The 15,268-nt window shown below is 44.1% G+C and overlaps 1 protein-coding gene across 1 annotated transcript in view; it reads left to right on the top strand.

Moving 5' to 3' along the window:
- The window catches only part of LOC117946498 (forkhead box protein O3-like), a 30,825-nt gene that overhangs the window by 945 nt on the left and 14,612 nt on the right, over window positions 1–15,268 (top strand). The window contains exon 2 of the mRNA XM_034874683.1: window positions 177–670. Coding sequence (XP_034730574.1) covers window positions 182–670 — 489 coding nt within the window. The 5' untranslated portion in view covers window positions 177–181. The remainder of the gene's footprint in view (window positions 1–176; window positions 671–15,268) is intronic.

The following is a 15,268-nucleotide window of genomic DNA, read 5'->3' as shown; positions in this document are numbered from 1 at the left end:
ATCCTTTTACTCCGCTGAATTGCCTCTTGATTGATTCAGGCTGTAAGCTTAATAGCATTATTACAAGGCAAATTTCAACGTGAAGTGATAGGACTGTTGGATACGGGAATCGTGGAGGTATTTCCCTCCCTTGCTCTTTATTTGATTTTTTTTTTCTTCTCCATTTTTAACTGAAGGGTAAATGTTGATGATGGAGGACGACGAATTAGACACTCATCAGGTTGATTCGGATTTCGAGCCGCAGAGCCGGCCTCGCTCATGCACCTGGCCGCTGCCATGCCCGGAGGATTTCCCCGGTGGACAAGAGGTCAGTGGGGTTCTTCCACTGGCCAACATCAAGGTGGAACCAGAGGACGTCCCGGCTTGTATAGCGGGGCTCGTGGGTGGAACGCCGGGAGAACTGAAGCACCCAGCCGGCGCCCCGGCACCCACAGGCACGACGCACCCATGCCTGGCTGGCGCGCCGCTCGATGTGAGCGGACCGCTGCGCAAAGCCAAATCCTCGCGGCGGAACGCGTGGGGGAACCAGTCCTACGCGGATCTCATTACCCGCGCCATTGAGAGCACCCCAGAAAAGAGACTCACACTGTCACAGATATACGACTGGATGGTCCGTTATGTGCCCTATTTCAAGGATAAGGGCGACAGTAATAGCTCAGCTGGCTGGAAGGTAAGGACTAAAACACACGATGGGGGTTTGACGTGTTAATCACAGAGGGTCTAGTGATAATATCGAGTATTATTCCCCTTCACCAAGTCATATGTTTTTATTCCTCGTGCCATACACATGGGATTCCTGTCGGTTACGCATTAATGGTGCCATGCGTTATCTTGTCTTAGTTCATTCATGCCGTCAGTCATTCTAATGGACCATTGATTGTCAGAATGAAACAGACTGGAATGTAGTTACTTGCGGTGTGTGTATTTATGTGTAACAAGGCTTTGATCATCTCAGATCAGCTCACGATGGGCAGCAGCGTCTTTAGTAGTGCATGACATCCTTCCACCAGGAGCAGGACCACAATGGTTAATGATTTATTTCCACATGCTGCGACTAAATGAGACTGTTAAACAGAATACACTATTCAGTGCGTTTTGATGCAAATGGGCATCACACATTTTATTTTACTTGTCAATTTAAAATAACACATCAACAGAGAGGCACTTGTAGTAGCTCACAGGTCAGCTGTCCACAATGTAAATATTCAGACAGGTGTTCACAACTGACCACACACCACCACCGCTGCCTGGCTGGCTGGCTGAGAGCCTAGAGCAACCTCCTGGACATCTGCCCATGTTGTCAGCCGCTGCTCCCAGCCTCATTATGTTGCTATTCTTTATGGCCATCTAAGGACAGGGAGAAGGGGGACAGAGATCAGCAGAGCAGAAGAACTTATTCTCATGGTGCACCTTTACTGAGTTGAGACCTATTGTAGTTTGCATCTATAAAGACCATTTTCAATGCGTCAGAACTTATAAGGCTGTTCACTTGGATAGCTCTTTGCGGATGCATTGTCAGTCATCGGAATCTTGCAGTTTTTCCTCAAGGAGACTAAACGTGACTTCAAATTGGTTAGATATTACTGTTTTCCAGCATAAACACATTATTGACAAGTCTGTTTCAATGGTTGAGTTGGCAGTAGCACGTGATTAATTCCGACCCACAACTACCAAGGTGTGTCATTCATATCATCAAATACAATCAAAAACCCAAATAATGGCATGAATCCAACAACATGCATATATAGTATTTTCCTTTCTGAGGAATCAGTCTGTTGTCAAAACTTGTTGAGTTTCTGTTGCATAACATGAACTCTGTTGTTGACTTGAGTCTCTGCCTTATTCACAAGCACCTGAATTGACACCTTAAGCCTGTCCCATTAGTGAACTGCTAAGGTGTGTCTCCACGTAGAATTTGTTTAATCGCGCAGCAGTTGCACCAAGAGTCTTCCACCACAAGGCCTCTTTATCTTCAGCGCCAAAGTCCTAGTCTGCTATTTAAGAAACTGCAAATTAGGGGGGGGTTGACAGTGGCAGTCTCAGCTCCTGGGCTATTTCAAGCCACAGGCGAGACATGGGGCCCATTTCAGGTAATGATGGGGCATTAGGTAAGTCGTTTAAAGCACGCAGCCATAATGTAAGTAACAGGGCTGACCTGTTTTGGTCAGTCACAGAATGGTAATGTAAACATACACTTAGGAATCCCATGTATAGCTTACTTAAAGGTACCAAACAAACCACATATGGACAAATTCATTCAGCAGCACACTTACATGCAGTAAAAGTCTAATTTCAGATCTTGCATGAATGTGTTAAACTTTTAAGTGAACTTGACTCATCAAATGAAACTTTGAATTTGCAGGATTATGAATACATAATGGAGCCATGTTTTGTTGGGAGTCTGACATTAATTTACATGCAAATCACTTCATGAAAGTATTTATGGAATCAAAAAAATCTAGTTTCATGAGGGATTAACAGTGGGATATATAGCATGTAAAGTCAGCTCGTAAAACCAAGTTTGACGAAGTTGAAGATTAATATGAGTTCAAACGTTCAGATTCAATCCATAAACCCAGGACCCAAAATCATGCTCACTTGCACACCACACAGGTGCACTCATGTCATTTTACAATGATATCAGGCAATTATATTTGACAGCAGCGTTTGCGAGTTGGGAAACATTACTTGTATCATCCACTACATGTTCATCTCAATCAACAATATCATACACGAGCAAAGCATTTCATGCAAAACAGTTTTTTGTTGTTGTGGCAGGGAAAGGAAGAAAAAAGATAAAAGAATTATTGGTTAGCTGCTGATGAAATAAAATGAAATGAAGTGGTATAGCTTGGCAGTTTGCGTAGGAGGTGGGTGTGCGGGGGGTTGGGTTGGAGTTGATGGCTTTATGATGGGTGCTAGACAGCCAGTACACCTAGACAGTACCATTAAGCTCCTATAAATACCTAATGGCTTCTGACTTCTAGGAAGTCTGCAGGATTCTGAGGTCATGGCTTCCTAATCACCTCCTTACTAAAGAGAGGTTACTTAGAATCTTGCACTTGTGAACCTGGTTATACCTTCCACAGTCACTACTGCAGTGTAGATTAACGGCAACTTCACTGGCCTCTATTTCCCAGTGTTGTGTAGCTAAGCTGATTCAACATAGAAATTTGCAGGATTCTTTGAAGTTTGCGATTGTTTCTGAAGCCCCCCATTTATGGTTGGGTTTTATGTCTTTATGGCTTATTATATCTAAATACATTCATGGCTGCATGTGGATGCACACCGCATTTGTGTGTGGGAGAAGCACATGTCAATTACAATAAAGCGTCAGGGCTGGCAGTGTTGTGTGTGTCTTTGTGGGGGCTAGTGCAGGGGGAGGGGCTGTCTTCTTCTATAGACATGTGTGTTTGGCCCCGCTGATTGGTCTGACAGCATGTCACTGCAGAGAATGCGGGGTAGTCTCGCTCTTGACTTCATAATGCCTCTAATGGTGGGGTTTAAAGGCAACTTGGTGTGGGGATTGCCCTGTAGGCGCCTAGAAGTTCATTAACTTCGAGGGGGTTCGGTACTGCCATTGTTATGCTGGGGGAGGGGGATTTCTTTATTGTATATGTCAGCGTGGGTAGGTATGGAATACAAAAACCCATAATACATCAACCCTTTTGGTGTATTAGTATATTAAAGTAATAATCTTGAAGACTTAAATTTAATTAAACTTCTGTTAAGCCACTTGCCAAATGAGGTAACACAATGGTGATTAAGCCTATGGCCCACTGATGAAAGCCCTTTCATCAATATTACAAACTGGGTTACTGTGGTGACGTTTGTGACGTTTTTCCCATCCCCCAGCAGTGGTTGGTCTGCCGGAGAGCGTAGGCGGGACAAATGCAACAGAGTCACTTTCCACTCACTAATGTGTGAAGCTGTCTTTTTCCGGTCACTGATAGCATTGCATATAGCAACAGTTACTATTTCTGAACAAACAAGACAAGAGCGATCAATCTGTAAAAATAAGTGAACGTGAGATCCAAAAACACACCTGCAATACCCAAATTTCGCCATAGGTGCCGCAAAAGAGAACAAAACAGAGCTCTTTAATATTGTAACTTTAAATAGAAGTGTGTGATACATGCCTCTAAGATATCATTACAATATCCTTGGGGTGTATGCAATTGTAAATTTAGTGCATCTGTATGGAGTTAGTCTAGTTTCTGCCTACTTTATATATTTTACCTTATGGTTGTTAACAGGGCTTTTTGCGGCAATTGGGGCAGTCAGATGCCACGGGATTGCGTAACAGGTCGGCGAGGATGCCAGGCAGTCACTCAGATCCAAATCTTATAGCATAAATAAAGTGTCTTTAGGTAGTGGTCTGTTAAGGGCCAGCAGGGCAAAAGTCATGGGGGTTCCTTTTAATGACAGAAATCAGACAGACCAGAAAGTTGGAGCTAAAGAATGAGAGCGAAGTGTGACAGTGACTGTAAGGGAAGAGAAGAGGAAAGACAAACTGCATGTGAGGAAATGAAGAGGAGAGAAATAATAATGTCTCTCCAGGTGAAAGTATAGTATTAACCTCTGTAAAGGCACATACGCCCTGTGTAGTAGTATTTATATTATTTAATACAGTAGTATTTATAACAGTTCTGGATCATATCTCTCTATCTAATTGATTAATAGGTAAAGAGACAGACAGACTATCATAATAATGTCCTATGCATGTGCTCAAGCGGCTCCAGTAGAGAAAACCAAATATGAGGGATATGCAGCAAAGTGTGTTTGACAGAAGCTTAGCATGAAGTGGAGAAACTTGAAACATTGTGTGTGTGTGTGTGTGTGTGTGTGTGTGTGTGTGTGTGTGTGTGTGTGTGTGTGTGTGTGTGTGTGTGTGTTGAGGAATGCATGCTTGTGTCGCTTGTTGATGATGGTTGGTGAGACTGGAAACTATCCTAGACTTTAGCTGATTCATATTTTATCCTCCCTCTTGGCTCAGGGGAGCAGAGTAATTTGAGAGTGTGACAGACACACATCCACACACACACACACACTCACACTGAGAAAATGAGACCATATGATGCATGCTGGACAGATTTATGGTGTAGGATTATGAGCACCTTACATCTCCCCTTGGCTCCTGCCGCTCCCGGAGCCAGGTTGGGTTCAGGCAGTATATTCGGGTTGAGCCGGGTATCTGATGCCAAAAAGCCCGTTCTCACTGCCTTTTCCCCCTGCAGGCAGCCGTGGCAGTTCATTTCTCACTGAAAATGATTAATGTACATGCAAATTACCAAAGCATGGGCACGCATTCAAATGCAGGAGACAGCAATCAGGAGACAGTAATATGAAAAACAGTATAATTTTGCCTTTGATATTACTTCGCTCTCTCCCATCACTCCATCTAGCAGACACCCATGTTATCTCCTCTTTTATCTCTCTGCCTTTCTCTTCCACTCCATCCGTCTATTAGACATTCTATACATTCTCTCTCTTAGTGTTTTTTGGCACACAGGCCAATTGAGGTGAGGAGTGTTTCTCAAGTGAGCTGTGGCGTCAGTCTCCTGCCAGTGATCTAGACTGCCTTAAGCAGCGTGCCTCCTCATCTAAGAGCGTTCTCATATCTCACATTATCTCAGAGATAATAGGATAACAATGCTGGGTTTTCCCTAACTCGACTCCTCTCAGCTACTGGGTCTTTTGGAGCAGAATACAAGGGGATAAGACCGTCAAGTTCCCAGTTAGACAGGGTTGAACTAATTTGGATGTTCTTCTCAGCTGAACTGAACTTCTTGCCAAGTCTATTACCCATGGCTCTTCATTTGTATGTTTTTTTTCTTTTTCACAGTGGTTTGGTGACAGTTACAGTTCATTTAGTTTTCCTAAACTGAAGAAGCATCATGAAGCAAAGAGAAATTGTCATTCTTTTCCCATTGCACTATTTAGGGTGATGGTTTCCACTATTCCCTCTGGCTCATGCACACACACATTTGCACGGAACACACAACACACTTGTGCCTCTTCAAACCACCCATGGAGGAACACTCTGTTCTTGGGTGGGGTGAACCATTTTTAGGAGAGGAAGGGGCTGACCGAGAGCGGAAGCGACTTTCTGCGGTGTAGTTTTGCTGTCTGATTAGTTTTGAAACCTGTCTGACTCGCGGCAATTGGCTCATGTGGAAGGCGCGGCTCTGTTTGGTAAGCGCCCGCAGATTTTTTGGCAAAACCGTTCACAGCTGCAGGGAAAGAGTGTGGTGTGTGTGTGTGTTTCTCTCTGAGGCTGTGTAAGTTTGATGTCATGAAGATTTGATGGGAGGGAAGGGGGGACAGCATCCTTGAGTGTTACACCAGTGCAGGGTGATTGGAACACATCTCTTCCTATTTCTAGGGAATGGGTTATGAAATTGGGGAGAAGGGGATGGAACAGAATAAGGTCCTCTTCTGCTGAGGGGTCCGTATGTCTCGATACACAGTGAGAGCATACAATCACAATACAATATATTCAATAAAATGGGAGTAAAGGTTGCTGGGTTCCTTCTTAATTACCCTCCAACTACATCCTATTGACACCAGTAGCCCTGCATCTTGTAATCCTTCTAATACATTGTTTGTATTGCTCATATTCTGCTAGTTTAGCTGGTTTTCTGAGCTTTATTATTCTAAGGGAGGTTTTCTTAGAATAAAGCATTTTTCACTCATTACCTTAAATACTTTCCAAAATGACTAATAGGCAATAAATGACTCATCTAATAATTGGCTTACTTCTCAGTAGTGAAATACCTGCTGTTTATCAATATAATGTCATTAAAAAAAAACATGGTTACTACACATGCTTGATCAGTAGAGTAAGCTGAAGGAACAGGGATAACTCATTGAAAGGGGTTCTTCTACAAATTCAGTCAAGAGTTGAAGTCGCTTATTCTAGAAAAGAGAAAAGTTTGTCAGTTTCAATCTGATGGCGGCGTGTGATGTTATTTTGTCGCTGAGAAATGTTTTTTGTATTGTAAATGTTTTGAATGACTTTGGATATTCATTTCAACGTGCCAAAGAAAACGTGTTGGCCCTCGTGATGCTTGAAATTCTGGTCTCTGTGTGTAGCAGCCTGCTTGTTGCTCATCTGTGTCAATGTGCATAATGTGTGATTGTCGCTGTGCCTGTGTTGATGTTTATGACTGCATATTTCTCCCTGTTCCCTGCATCAGTGTATGAGTGTGTGTGTGTCTGTGTGTGCATGTGGGTGTGTTGGGTGGGGTTGATGGGCTCAGTGGGAGCCCGGGTCCCGGGGGAACAGCTCTCGTTAATAATTCAGACGAGGCTCATTATCAAGGCAGTGCAGATTCCTCCCTGATTCCACCTTAATTGCAGGCAGCCTGCTCCACTCAGGCAGGCGGTAGTCACGCTGGGTCGACTCTCTCTGTCTTTTTCTCTACCACTACAGGGCCTGCTCTGCTCCACTCTGTTCTGCTCCGTCTCCAGTACTCACCCCTAACACAGCAAGACTGCCTCAGGCTGGCCTACTCCATATTAGTGTACACCTTAATAGCAGTAATGTACTATGAACATGCTATTTTCTTTGTACTCAAAGATATGCCTCGTATATTTCTGATTAGATACAGACCATGCACTTTGGGCATTGCTAAGGAATGTTTAGTTTTGTTGGCCAACAAAGACGCAATCTGCAGGATGGTGTGGTTCGTTGTAGAGCTGAAACGATTTGATTTATCATAGTTGATCAGCTGAAAAAAATGATCAGCAACTATTTTGATAATTGATAAATCTGACATGGTGTAGACTAAAAAAAATAATTGTAAACGATAACCTTTTGATGAAGAAAATAATCATTAGTGGCAGCTCTTGTTGGTTACAGGGTTTACGGTTCATTATCACTGAAGTACCATTTAAACATTTGCAGATCCATCTAAAACATAAGCCATATAATGCTTTATGATGATGCACACTACAAAGCCTGATGTGTTTTGCTGTGGTTATATGCTTTGTGATATATTATAATAGTGAGTTTATCCTTGAAATAGCCAATGGCATATTATCATATTGATGACACTATAGAAAATGTGTTACCATGATTGATATCAGGCTACAATAATACTCCTCTTCATGCCCATCTATAGGCTTATGTAATGTATCTTGTCTTCATAATTTACACTGACTGATGGGTTTTCATTCAGTCCATTCACCGAAGCCCTGCCGAGAGAGCGACATAATGGGCTTGATCTTGTCATACATGTATATGAATATTTCAAATCAAGCCATTGTAACTAGATGGGGCTTTAGATAAACAACACAGATGCTTCTTCCTTGTTGCGCTCGCTATAAGATGAAGTGCGCTCCAAGCTGTATTTCTCTCCCAGCCACAGAACTCGCTTCCCACAAATCATGGTGCCCATATTTCCTAATTCAATTTTTCTCTTCGTTGGATATCTCTTCCTGTATGCAAGGGATTGATGGCCATGAGCACGTGTGTAAATGTGTGTGTTTGCGTGCACGCGTATTGCCATGTCTGTCCCTGAGAAAGAGATGATGGATACCGAGCTAAACGGTGTATTTCACAACGCTCCATCTCTGGGCCCTTCATGGCAGCCACGTGCCGGGTCTCTTGCTCCTCTTTGCCTGTCCATCAAGTCATGTCATGGGCCAAAGAATTGCGGGAAGCGGAAGAAGAGCATATAAGGGCCGTCGATCAGCTTACTTGAGTTTGGCGGCTCCTGCAAGTGATGGAGGGAGCCGGCTCACAAAGGGAAATTTAGTTAGCGTTGACTGATTGGAGCAGGTGAGGAGAAAATCTAAGGGCAGCAGAGTAGCAAGAGTTATGCTCAAAAAAGATGCTTGTTATGCTAATGCCTAGTGGATATGCTGCGGCTGGGCCACGTGCCCGCGGCTGATGGATAGAGCTGCTGGGGTCACCTATGGTTGTTGCTGGTTTCAACCAAAACAGCACCACGCAAAGCTGTAATGTCTGCTCACCTGAGCTTAAAAAAGAGGAAACTGACTGGGGAAAGAAATAAATCGTTTACACGCGTAGTTCTTCCTGGGCACATTTGTATGTGTAAAACAACCCATGTGTGAGCAAATCTGTGTGGGAGCCAGCATATGTGTGGGAAGGTTACAGGATTGGGGCGAGGTTGTTGGGTTATGAGGTGGCTGACAGACCAGCTGGGATTGAGGGGGAAGGGGGGGTGTTTTTGTGTGTTCTAGGGGAAGTATGGTCAGACATGATGGAGGGAGGGTAAAAATCTTCCCTCCCCAATTGGATTTGTGTGTCACTGGCTTGAATCTGGGTCAGGACACTGGGTCCGGTATTTAGTATGCTGACTGTGTGAGGTCTGAACTCCAAGTCGGCACATAGCCCTGAATGAACCCAGCATGTCTGCCTCGCTCTGTCTCCTCTCCCCCTTTCTTTAGGACCTTTTTTCCATCTCTGTCTCTTCCCCTTCTTTTTCCTTTGTTTTCTCTCTCTGTGCCGAGAGCCTTTTTCTATCCCCTCCTTAGTCTCTCTGCCTTTTTTCATTCCGTACCCAAGGCTTTTTTTTTTCATACCCTTCTTTCTCGTGCTCTCTTTTTCACTGTCAGTCACTCACGGCCTTCTCTTCTCTCCTCACTTGTTCTATTTCACACTCACAGTCCTCACCACAAAGTAGCCTTTTATCACTCATTTTCCTCTTCCCTCGCTTATTTCTCCTGCTCCTTTCATGTGCTTTTGAAATCCCCTTTTCATCTTCAACTCTCTCTCTCTCTCTCTCTCTCTCTCCCTCTCTCTCTCTCTCTCTCTCTCTCTCTCTCTCTCGCCTGATCTGTCCCTCACACACATACACACATTCTGGCTCATTCAGTCATTCTTTTATTATCCCAAAACTAAAGTGATAAATGGCTCTCTTTCTTCTCCGTAAATGTCACTCTGGGAATTGTCTCTGCTCATTGATTGACTGGAATAGAAGGATGGCCACACATGCACATGTGCCATTTGTGCCCACGTGCACACAGCCACAAAAGGGAGAGAAAGAATAAGAAGAGAGCATGGAAATGATCTATCATTAGAAGTGCAGCTTGGCTGGGATTGCAGCCGTCAGGGTTAACATCTGGCCCTCACAGGTCCAGCTTTCTCTCAGAGCCTGATGCATCATTTGAAGAACTTGTGTGGTTGGTTTATAATGAAGCATCAATTCTCAACAGGACTTGGCATTCATAGGAGTGCTGGGAAGCTGGAGCTCGACAAGGGATCAATCACAGTTAAACAATCTGAGAAGACAGGCCGGGCTGGTCTTGCCATTCTTTTCTTTCTAAAGTGATGGGACGTAGAATGCATAAGTGTTATTCCCAGTTTGATCATTTATCTTTAGCGTATCCTTCAGTGTCAAAAAAGTGCCGGCCAAGGAAACAGGCATCAGAGCAATTTCTCAGACCAGACAGTGTGCCACATGTGTGTGTGAGTAAGTAAGTAGGGGTTAATAATGCTCTGTCATTCTCTTAATGTCTCATTCAGCATGCCTTAGGCGTTAGAGCTTGATAAAGGTCAAGACTACTGGTGGTTGCATGTCATCTTCCCTTATTTCATTCTCTTCACTGCACAGCAGGAGGGGGGGGGGGGTAAGAAGAAAGAAAAGTCAGTGGCCAGCAAGCAAAGATACTGAACCAGGCCTCTTCATTCTCAGAACCAGGATAAGACGACTTATTAGGGAGGCAGTGGGGAGTCAATGAAACAGGGATGACAATATCAAAGGGAAACTATAATATAGCATTTTCAGGTTCATACTTGTATTTTGTGGTTTGTACATGTTTACATGCCTTAATGTTCAAAAAAACACTTCTTACTTCTGCCCATGGCTGCTGCACCCTCTGTGTGAAACACCTTTGGAACGCCTGTCTCTTTAAGCCGCCCATCCGAAAAAGCCCAGTTTGCTCTGATTGGCCAGCATGTTTTGTGGAATCTCTGCTGTGCTCCAGTGTTTTTTCACTAGTAGCAGCTGGCGCTACTGCTATGGAGTATATAGCAGAACGTTTTGCTCACAAAAATCACAAATAAAGGATGCTGAACCAAATACTTAATGTTTCCACAGTAATGTCACCTGAAACTGGGGAGAATTTAACAACCTGGGCAGCAAAGATGAGATCTTTCACTGCCGCCAACATGCAGCTCCATTTGACAATGTTAACACCACAGTAGTTTCAAAAAAGACTCCCAGTTCTGCCTACCTGGAGCAGATGACCAATCATAGAAGGCCGGAGAAGGACGGCTGAGTGTTGCGTAACACTTCAAATCTAAACGTTTGAGCTCACTGGGATTTCTCTAAATTATGTTTACCTCATTATTTATATAGTGTTGGGCATGATTAACAATTAAATCTGACTTTATAATATTGTGGACATGACGGGAAATATGGAAAAGCTTAATATGTCCACTTTAAATTGATAGAAAGACAGAGATAGAAAGGAGAGAGAAGTGAGGAAAATGGAGAAGGAGGAGAAAGGGAGCTACAATAGTAGAGAGTAGATTATAGGTCATCCAAGCAGGACTGGAAGCCAGACTTGGCTGCACTTCAGCTACACTCGGCACTTTTCAGCTCAAGTGTGCGTCCATTAGTGCACTCCCATTGCACTCAGAAAGCCACGCTCTCTGAGATGCAACCCACATGCACACACAAACACAGTAATTTTCTTGGATACTGTTCATACGTGCAAAGCCCCACCGACAAACAGTACAGTTAGCTTACAGCAGCTCTGCCCTCACACACATTTGCTCAAAAAGCTCCGCTGACCTAGTCCTGCTCCGTTTCTCTCTCTCTCCTCTTTCTCTCTCACACTCTCTCACACACACACACACACACACGCACACATACATTCACATTCCTGATCCCTTCACTAGCCACCAGATTGCTTCCCGTCAAAATAAATAATTAAATGCGTGCAATAACCGCTTCCGAAAAAAGATCCCTCAATTAGTGCAAAATGGGTAAATGGTGTGGGGTAGGGGCTGTGCGGGGGGAGTGGAATATCGGGAACACACACACACACACACACACACACACACACACACGCACACACACACACACACACACACACACACACAATATATATTACATAAGGCAAATCATGACCCAAGAAGGTTTTCACACAGTTGTGCAAGGGTAATTTGCCCCCTCCCATTTAGCAATCAGCTTAGTGAAGTCTCTTCTCAAATCCTTACAAGTGATCCATGCCCAAAGACCGGCCGGGGAGAGATCTAGATGAGTGCCAAGGAGGGGCAGCTGAAAGGATGTGGCTGGGGTCGTGTGTGCGTGTGCGTGCGTGTGTGTGTGTGTGCGTGTGCGTGCGTGTGTGTGTGTGTGTGTGTGTCTGTGCTTGCGCGTGCATGCATATTTCCAGTGCTGTGTTAGCTGGAACGGTGATTACAAAAAAGCTTGTAGTTCATGCAAGGGAATTTGTGTGTGAATATGCGAGAGAGAAAGAGATACAAAATTAGACCTTGGTGTTCCTCTTGAGAAAGGTGCATTCGTAGAGGATCTATGCCAAAGGGTACAGGTTAATAATAATATGTAATGTAATACTATAATGTATTTTTTATTATTTATTTTCCCGAAAGGGGAAATTACAATTTACACTTTGTTGTTATTACACACATTATACACAGGCCTGAATTACACACACATGCTCAGTACCTATGCAAATGGAAAGATGTCAGAGGGAGAGGGCTGCCCATGGAAAGGCGTAGTGGTACCTGGCTTGATGAGAGACTGAAACTTGTTGGACAGATGCGTGTCAATTGACAAGGATTGGCGTGGTTGGGAGTTTTACAGGGAAGATCAGTTATTACATTGGAAGTGCCAAATCCCTTTTGTAGAGATAAAAACTTGATTCAGACTTTAATAGGGCTGCAACTAAGAATTAATTTAATGATTACTTAATCTATGGATTAATCCAAATTCTAAATGAATTGTATAGTGCATACAATCAATATAATCCAGGGACAAAGCCTAATGCAAGCAGTGGTCACATTGAGCCCATGTGCCACTTTTCAAAACATCTCTAAGAGACAAAGTAGGGAGTTGTTTCATTGTTGGCCTGTGACTGTCACACTGTCCTTTGTTGCAACAGGGTGGTCACGCGTTCCATGTGCAAACGCTCACATGCCAGTTTCATTTCTGACTCGATGCCATCCAGAAGTCTTTTAGCAGAGCTGGCATCTGGCCAAATTGTACTGTTGTCATCAGCAGGGATATAATACTAAACTATGCTCACAGCAGGTGCCAAAACCAAGCCCACAAATGTTTCACTGGGACAAATATATATAACAGGATAGGCCTAATCTGTGTGTGATAAATGCTCTGACACAACAGCAAACAGATGGATCCCTGGGCCTGGAAACCTACTGAGTAAGCAAACTAAGAGAGAATTAGCACTTGTGTGCTAACACAACTTGCTTTGACAAAGCTGTTCTGTTTGGTAAATGTCAGGCATGTTGATTCTGGTATTCAGCAGCGCAGGTCACAGACCTGGAGGGATAGAAGGAGATCAAAGGGATCACTCTGACTAAAGAGAGGGAGTTAGTGAAGGGAATGATAGGGAGAGGCTGATGGTCGCGTATTGCACCAATGACTGTGGACGTGAAGCATACTGACACAGAGCGTCAGATGAACGGATAAAATGATGGGCAAATGTACAAATGAATGAGCTTGATGGTTGAAGGAGTGAAGGGCTGCCACGGACCATGCACAGGGCTTGAAGTGCTGGGACAGAGTGAGGAAGGAAGGCAAAAGAGGTGAAAAGAGCTTATGTGTAGAACGGTTGTTCCTCCTTGCTGTGGTTAAGAGTAGGTCAACTTGCAATGATGCTTAGTGCACGGAGGAGAGCGGCTGTATGATGCAGAGCGGGTGAAAATTGGAGCAAGGGGCAGAAAATGGAAAGATGCAAGCAGAGAAGGGAAGTAGGATGGATAAATCTGGAGCTGGGGAATGAAAAGCTGAAACGCTTGTGCTTAAGTGAGGGTGCATGTCTTGAAAGATATGGGGAGGGACAGAGAGGGTCAATCAGAGATGCAGGGTGAAAGGGCCTTTGATGGATGGAGGGAGGGAGAGTGACAGAGGGGAGAAAATGACAGAGGAGGGGGCCACAATGGGGTCTTTGCGGAGGGTCCATTGCGTGACTGAGAGGAAAGTGCACTGCTGTGTGTGTAATGCTCTCAAGACGGATATTAAGACGTCCTGCCCGACTCACACAGTCACTGCCCCTTTTCTCCTTTACTCTCCTCCATTCTGCTCCCTCTCTCGCTCCCTCCGCGTCCACTAATGATCCTCGCGTCCTGCCACACTGCCAGGCTGAGTGATGACCGCTGACAGTCGCACTCAGGCGGAAACGCTGCACCCCCATTCCAGGAGTGCTGTGAGACACACGCACGCACGCACACACACACACACACACACACACACACACACACACACACACACACACACAGGTGAAACATTTTCTCACACATATGTATCTGCTCATGCAAAAGCTGATAACGTGTGTGTGTGTGTGTTTGTTTGTGAGAGTGAGAGAGATCATTACCCTATCTTTGGACACACCAAACCCATCCGTGGTACTCACAGTCACACACTTAATGTAAATATGCCTCCATTCAGCTACATCTGTCTTTAGGAATTTGTATGTGATGGATAGACGTGGGCCATCAAGGTAATCACAGGGTAAAGCTAGCACGATAATGAGGATTCCAGTCTGTCTTATGTCTTGTGAGCTTGATGAAAAATGAATTTATAAAAGCAGACATGGTGAAAATGAGCAGACAATACAGAGTAGATAATAGATTTTGAAGTTAACCACTGTTCACCGTACCTACACAACGGTTAGCATTTTCATTTTGCATTTTGCTTCTGCAGGTATGGCATCAAAATGTAAATTATTCATTTGACATACTGATTATGTAATCCACTTTATTTTGTAATTTAGATGACAGAATTAGACAAAGGGTAATAAATGCACTGGATTATCTTGTTGACAGCAAAGTGAAATCTTGAACTCAACCTCTTAAAGTATGGATAGCATTGCCAATGCAGTCCCTTCACAAAGGTTAATTCCCCTCTCAGTACCTCCACTGGTTTCCCTCTATCATGCCTAGAGTGTGTTGGCAGTCAAGACAGGAAACGGGGGAGAAGGGGAGGGAAAGCAGATTGTGGTGCTGCTGGTTTTTAACTCAGTCTGTGGATACAGGCCCAAATGCATGAGAGAGAATCCTATTGAGGTGGTTTTTTGTCGGTAGGAA

The sequence above is a fragment of the Etheostoma cragini genome, chromosome 6 (genome assembly GCF_013103735.1).
Source record: "Etheostoma cragini isolate CJK2018 chromosome 6, CSU_Ecrag_1.0, whole genome shotgun sequence".
NCBI classification, from domain to species: domain Eukaryota; kingdom Metazoa; phylum Chordata; class Actinopteri; order Perciformes; family Percidae; genus Etheostoma; species Etheostoma cragini.
The sequence above is the reverse complement of the archived record's forward strand: the minus strand, read 5'-3'. Positions and strand labels throughout refer to the sequence as shown.